The 6,853-nt window shown below is 61.1% G+C and overlaps 1 protein-coding gene across 1 annotated transcript in view; it reads left to right on the top strand.

The window, feature by feature from the left end:
- The window catches only part of GPAA1 (glycosylphosphatidylinositol anchor attachment 1), an 11,518-nt gene extending 7,365 nt beyond the window's left edge, over positions 1–4,153 (top strand). Inside the window, exons 8-11 of the mRNA XM_015416972.1 lie at positions 466–549; positions 1,111–1,307; positions 1,770–1,940; positions 3,415–4,153. Of these exons, the coding sequence (XP_015272458.1) occupies positions 466–549; positions 1,111–1,307; positions 1,770–1,940; positions 3,415–3,658 (696 nt within the window). The 3' untranslated portion in view covers positions 3,659–4,153. The remainder of the gene's footprint in view (positions 1–465; positions 550–1,110; positions 1,308–1,769; positions 1,941–3,414) is intronic.
- Positions 4,154–6,853: the final 2,700 nt, after the last annotated feature.

Here is a 6,853-nt window from a genome sequence, read left to right as displayed (position 1 = left end):
GTTCTGCCGGGGATGGAAGGCAGCCTCCATCCCAGCTGGTGGCAGGTGTTCGGACAGATCCCAGGGGAGCCCTGACGCAAGGTGGGGGTGGGGGGCAGTGTCATGACATGGGGTCCCCCCCCCAGCACCCCTTGAGCTGGGTCTGAGGACTGCAAAAGGTGTGCGAATCAGTCAGACTCGGATCTGGGCATTCCATGTGGGCGTCCCTGGCCCGCCCTGAAGTTTTCTGAGCCTCCAGTGAGTCTCAGCCTAACCTGCTTATCGGGGTTGTTAGCACCAGAAGTGGGCAGGAGAGCCACCTGTCTTCCGGTGGGCGCCCCCCCCCCCGGACTTTGCAGGGCAGGCAGGTCACAGCAGCAGACGGGGCTCCTCCGCGGGGCAGTGGAGGAAGGGCCCGGCTGGGTCGAGCTTTCGTCTGGGACACGCAAGCTTGTGTGGGTCTTTCCCCCTTGATTCTTTCCCCACGCTCTGGATCTGTGGATGAAGCTGAGCCGATGCGACGTGGACCCTGCGGACCAGTCTTGTGACGGAGGCCCCATGGCGGCAGAGGTGCGTGGCGGGTAGTGCGCTCCTGGTGGATTGCCCCGGGGCAGGGCTTGCCGTGGCCACCAGCGGGGTCAGTCCCTGGGCTGTGCGGGTCCTTCTGCCCACACGCCCCAAACGCTTGGGGGCCCTGCTGCCGTTTGCTTCTGTTAAGTGACTGCCTGGGAGACGACGGGGCGTGTTTTTGACACCCAGGAAATGCATCCTGCAAACTGTGATCCCCCCCCCATGAAGGCTGGAAACTGTTTTGCAAATGAAACGTCTGCTGTTCTCGTGACCCCACAATGGAAAGCCCACGAGGACAGCCAGCGTGTGTGGGGTGGGGGGTTGCTTCCCTGCCTTCTGTGGGGGGGGTGGCTGTGTGTGTGTGGGGAGGTCAAGATCCCCTTTTCTCTCTGCCAAACCGCTCCCCCCGTGCTCAGTCTGGAAGGGAAGAGCTGCCTGTCCCCAGAGCTGGGGGGGGAGGTGTTTGTCTCTCTCCCAGGCAGTCCCTCCTCGGCCCCCGGGAGCCCCTGCTTTGCCTTCTGAGTGCCCGGACCCGTTCCTTTCTCCCCCCCTCCCCCGCAGGAGCCCCGTCCCAGCCTGCTGCCCCTGGTCCCCCCGCTGCTGATCTGCCACGCCACGGGGCTCGCCCTCTACTTCGTGCCCATCCTGGGGCAGCACATGGCCACGCAGCACTTCCCCGTGTCCGAGTCGGAGGCCGTGGTGCTCACCGTCATCGCCATCTACGTGGCGGGGCTGGCGCTGCCCCACAACACACACAGGTAAGGGGGGCACAGAGGGAGCTCTGGCTGCTCTTCCCCCCACACGCAGAGGGCCCGGGCTGGGGGCTGCGGAGCCAGAGCCCCTGAGAGACACTCCTTGCCCGAGGCCAGGAGGAAGGGGGCGGGGCGGGGCTGGCTGTGGTGGGGGGCCTCTCTGGACCCCATGGAGACACGAAGCTGCTTTCTCGCGAACCAGACCGTCCACCCCTCAAGGTCAGTAGTGCCCGGGCAGACGGGCAGCGGCTCTCCAGGGTCTCTGGGGGGGGGGGATGAGTTCTTGTGTCACAGCGCTTCCCGCCTGGTTCCTCTTACCCGGAGACGCTCCCGGGGATTGGACCTCCCTCCTGTGTGCCGAGCAGATGTCCTGCCACTGAGCCACAGCCTCCCACCCCCCACGTCAGCGGAGGGTTAGGGTGTGGCCGGGCCACGTATGGAGCGGCTGCGTGTTTGTGCCCTGCGCAGGGTCCTGACGGGTGCAGGCAGCGACCGCGGCTGGATGATGTTGAAGCTGCTCTCCCTGCTGTACCTGGCCATACAGCTCGGCTGCATCGCCCTCATCAACTTCTCTCTCGGCTTCTTGCTGGCCGTCACCATGGTGCCTGTGGCCGCAGCCGTCCAGCCCACCGGGCCCAAGTACGTACCGGATTTTGGGGTGGGGGGAGTCATTACAGTCCCTTTCAGCTCTTGCTCCTCCCCCACCCCTCGGCTGAGCAGCCGCAGCCCTGGGGGGAGACGTCCCGTGGAAGGGGGTGGGGTGGGGAACGGTGTCAAGCCACATCTGACTTGCGGCCACCCCGTAGGGTTTCCAAGGCCCGGGACGTTCAGAGGTGGGTGGCCGCTGCCCGCCTCTGCCTTACGGCCCTGGGTTTCCTTGCTGGTCTCCCGTCCAAGTACCGACTGGGGCCGACCTTGCCTACCTTCCAGCATCTGCCCCCCCCCCCCCCGGGCAGGGGGCTGGTGGGCAGTGTTCCCTCTAAGCTGAGTTTGTGTGAGTTCGCTCACGGTTCTTGAGCCTCCAGCTCACACATCTTTGTCTTAGCTCAGGAAGGAGGAGGCTCCAGAGCAGACTAATCCATGCAGCAGCCAAATTGCTCGCTCACAACTTTAATGCCAGGAGCTCACAAAGTAGATTTTTTGCTCACAAGACTCCACAGCTTAGAGGGAACACTGCTGGTGGGTAGCTGGAATTAGAAGCCCCTGAGTGGCTGAGACATTCTCCTCCTCCTGGCTTCTGCCCTCCAAGAGCTGGCACTCCATGAAATTGCTGAGCGGTCGGGTTAGAACAGATAAAAGGAAGTCCTTCTTCACCCAAAGAGTGAATCACACATGGAATTCACTGCCACAGGAGGTGGTGGCGGCTACAAGCATGGACGGTTTCAAGGGGGAATTAGATAAGCATATGGAGCAGAGGTCCATCAGTGGCTATCAGCCACAAAGTATAGATAGGGACTCTGGGGCAAGTGATGCTCTGTCTTCTTGGTGCTTGGGGGGGGGGGCAACAGTGGGAGGGCTCCTAGTGTCCTGGCCCCACTGCTGGACCTCCTGATGGCACCTGGTATTTCTTGCCACTGTGTAATAACAGAGTGTTGGACTGGATGGGCCACTGGCCTGATCCAACATTGGCGTCTCTTATGTTCTTATGCCCATCTTCTGGTGCCAGTCTGTGCTCTGAGCCAGTCAGCGGTTGACTGGGAGGGTTTGGTTTGTTGGACGCCCTTTCTGAGGAGTGAAATCTGTTGTTGGTGCCGAACGTCGCACTGTTCTTTGAGTTCAGAAACACCAAGTGTCTCTTCAGTCATGGGATAGGTACTAGGTGGAAGAAACTACTTTGCAGAGCAGTTTTTACACAAGGAATCTGTTCCCGTGTACCGTTCCGTGGAAGCACAGCCCCTTCTGACGCACTCGCTGAGGGGCAGCCTGGGTTTTGCTCCCCCTGAGAAACACCTGGGTTTCTCGGCTTTGTTCCTGGGCCCTCTGCGGAGCAAGGCATCGCGGAGGAAAGAGGTCCGGCCTTTTCCCGTGGGGCGGGGGAGATGCGTGCAGGGACTGGGCATCCTGGCTGTGGTCTTGCCCCCTGCCCCACTCACCTGCCCCCCCCCCCCCCCAGGGCGCTCCAGGCCGTGCTGCTGGTGCTGGTCACGCCGGCCGCCACCCTGCTGTTCGGCATCTTCCTGTACCACGAGCTCATCGAGTACCCCATCTCCGTGCTGGAGGGCTGGCAGCGGTTCCTGCAGGCCATTGCGGAGGGGCTCCTGGACCACCACCTCTACGGCTCCGTCGTCTTCCCCTTCGTGGCCCTCTTCGTCTACCCCTGCTGGCTCCTGCTGTGGAACGTCCTCTTCTGGAAGTAGCCCTCCCCAGGCACAGCAGGCTCCACGCTGGAAACTGGCAGCTGACCCTCGGAGGGCGAGTGGAGGCCGATGGACCACCGTTGAGTCTGCAGAGGGAGGCCGGAACGCCGCCCTCTTGGACCTGCTTGGCCCCACAGCGGCTGCCTGGAGGGTTGGGGGACTGGGGCACAGGAGTGGGGCGACTGACAGCAGAGGGGGGCTTGAAAGGACAGGCCTTGGCCAGGAGAGCGGGATTCTGGCCCCTGCAACTGGAGCAGGACCGCCCGTGTTCCAGTGGGTGAGGTGCTGTTGTCCCCCCCCCCTTCCACAGGAGGGGCCAAGGAGAGGCTGATCCTGTCTGGGCAGCCCCAGCCAGCCTGCGGTCCAAAGTCTTCCTCCTGAGGCCAGGGGCCCGCACTGGGGCTTCGTACTGGGGGTCCCAGGTGCTGCGGTGGGGGGGGGGCAGATGAGGGTGTGTCACAGGTGGCAGTACAGCCTTTGATGTGAAAATAAAGAGAGATGGCTGTGAGAGAAGTCTGGCTTTCCGTTCGTATTCCTCCCAAAGTCTGTATCCTGCCAGATAAAACGCTGCCGCTCTCAGGGGCAACTGCCAGCCATTCCAGGTACTCTGTGTAACGACCGGTGGATTGAGAATCATTAAGCGCTGGAAAGGACCTCCGGGGCCATCTAGTCCAACCCCCTGCACAAGGCAGGAAATTCACAACTACCTCCCCCTCCACAACCGCAGGGACCCCTGTCCCACGCCCAGAAGATGACCAAAAAACCCCTCCAGGATTTGAACCCAGACTCTTGTCTGACAAAGGGAGCTTCGACGCTTGAAAGCTCATCTCCCCCCCCCCCCCCCCGGAAATCTAGTTGGTCTCTAAGGGGCTCCTGGACTCTGGCTGCCCAACTGCAGACCAATGCGCCAACCCTGCGGGACGACAGAGCCAGACAAGACCTCCGAAAGCCCAGCAGGAGCTCAGTCATCTCCCCTTCCCCATAAGAGCAGAGCCTCTTCCAAAAGACACTGAACCCCCTCAGGTGCACCTCTCAAGCAGGGAACTGAATGGCACCGGGTAGGGGGCCAACCCAGCCAAGGCCCTGCTTGTCTCAGGAGCTGGGCGCCCACAAAGCAGAGCACAGGAAGAGCGAGGGTCAAGGGAAAGGCCCACCCACTTCTCGGGGGGTTGCCTGGTGCCCAGCAGAGCTCCATGCACAGGCTCTGAATGCCTTTGGAGAGCAGCCGCCCGCCTGGCTGCACTTTTTAGCTGCTTCTCAAGGGCCCAGGCCCACAGAGGCACAGCCCGGCACTCGGTGCAGCTGAGAAAGCGGCCTCGCCTGGGCAGGATGAGCCCACAGGGGAGGGCGGGGTAAAAATGCTTAAATAAATAAATAAACGCCTCATTGCTTGCCCGCCTCACGTGCACCTAGGTTCTGAAATGCCACCCAGAATCAGTCAGATTTTATTAATGGTCCACAGCCAGTATTTACATAAATACTACAACATTCACAGGTAAGAAAAACGATAAAACAATAACTTGAATAAAATAATCTAAAATTAGATGCACAAATTTAAAGTTCATACAAGACGGTTATACAAATCAGGTTCCTACCATTCCTTGAGAAAGAAGAGACTGGGTTTATACCCCTGGCCCTTCACTACCCAAAGGTGTCTCAGAGTGGCTTACAAACACCTTTCCCTCCCCACAACAGACGCCCTGCGAGGCAGGTGGGGCTGAGAGCTCTGATGGAAACTGCTCTTTTTCAAGAACAGCTCTTGCCAGAACTATGTATTGCCCAAGGTCATCCAGCAGGTGCAAGTGGAGGAGTGGGGAATCAAGCCCGGTTCTCCCAGATTAGAGTCCACACACTTAACCACTGCACCAGACTGGCTTTCATTTGAAGAAGAAGAGGAGAAGATTGGATTTATTCCCTGCCCTTCACTACACAAGGGAGTCTCCGAGCAGCTTACAAACGCCTTTCCCTTCCCCTCCCCACAACAGACACCCTGTGAGGGAGGCGGGGCTGAGAGAGCTCTGAAAGAAACTGCCCTTAAGATAACAGCTGTGCCAGAAATACGGCTTGCCCAAGGTCACCCCAGCAGCTGTGAGTGGAGGAGTGGGGAATCAAGAGTACGGACTCTCATCTGGGAGAACGGGGTTTGATCCCCACTCCCCCTCCACATGCAGCTGCTGGTGTGACCTTGGGTCAGTCACAAGTTCCCTCAGAGCTGTTCTCTCAGGAGCAGTTCTCGGGAGAGCTCTCTTAGCCCCACCGACCTCCCAGGCAGTGTTCCCTCTAAGCCGAGTTAGGGTGAGCTAGCCCACAGTTCTTTAGCCTCCGGCTCACACCTTTTTGCCTTAGCTCAGGATAGATGGCTCCGGAGCTCGCTCGCTCACAATTTTCAAGCCAGCAGCTCACAAAGTAGAACTTTTTGCTCTCAGGACTCCACAGCTTAGAGGGAGCATTGCTCCCAGGGTGTCTGTTGTGGGGAGGGGAAGGAGACTGTGAGCCGCTCTGAGACTCCTCCGGGTAGGGAAGGGCCATGGGGTATAAATCCAGTCTCCTCCTTGTACCACGGCTGCCTGCAAGCCCACTGCTGCGGGGAAGTGGTTTCGGGGTGGGGTGCTCGACTGCCTTCCTGCCAAGCCCGTAGTTACAGTGGGGCAACTTGGGGCTAGCCCCCCCCCCCGACTTCCCATCCAGCCCAGCCCCCCCCGCAATAGCAGGTGCGGGGAAGGAGCGGAGGATTCCTGCACAGCTGTCTGGCGTGAAGGACCAGCTATGGTGGCCACGTGGAGCCAGGAAGCACCTCTCCATTTCCTCCAGAATCTGAATTAAGGCCCCCTAAGGTATCTGGATGCCCCCTGGCCACGGGACTGCTTCCTGCCCCGACCAAACCTCCCGCCTGGGCACCGGCCTCTAACGCGCCGAGGATTCCCCTTCCTTCCGCCGGGCAGCAGGCGAGCTGGGGAGCCGCCACTGCCCAGGCCCTGCTCCCTCCTGGCCCCGGGCATTGCGGGGGAGGGGGGGTCACTGGGGAGGAGGGCTCGCCGCCCCCCTCGCAAAGGCCTTCCCACCTCCCTGCCGGGGCCTTCCCACGACAGCCCGGCCGGGTGGGCCGTCCGCCGACGGGAGGCGGCGGGGCCTGAGCGCGCACGCGCACTCCTTCCCGGAAGTCCGGAGGCGGCGGGCCCGCCCCCTCCCGCGCGC

Source organism: Gekko japonicus, unplaced genomic scaffold, assembly GCF_001447785.1.
Source record: "Gekko japonicus isolate JY-2015 unplaced genomic scaffold, Gekko_japonicus_V1.1 scaffold505, whole genome shotgun sequence".
In the NCBI taxonomy this organism is placed as follows: Eukaryota; Metazoa; Chordata; class Lepidosauria; order Squamata; family Gekkonidae; genus Gekko; species Gekko japonicus.
Note: the sequence above shows the minus strand (reverse complement) of the source record. Positions and strands in the feature narration are given on the sequence as shown.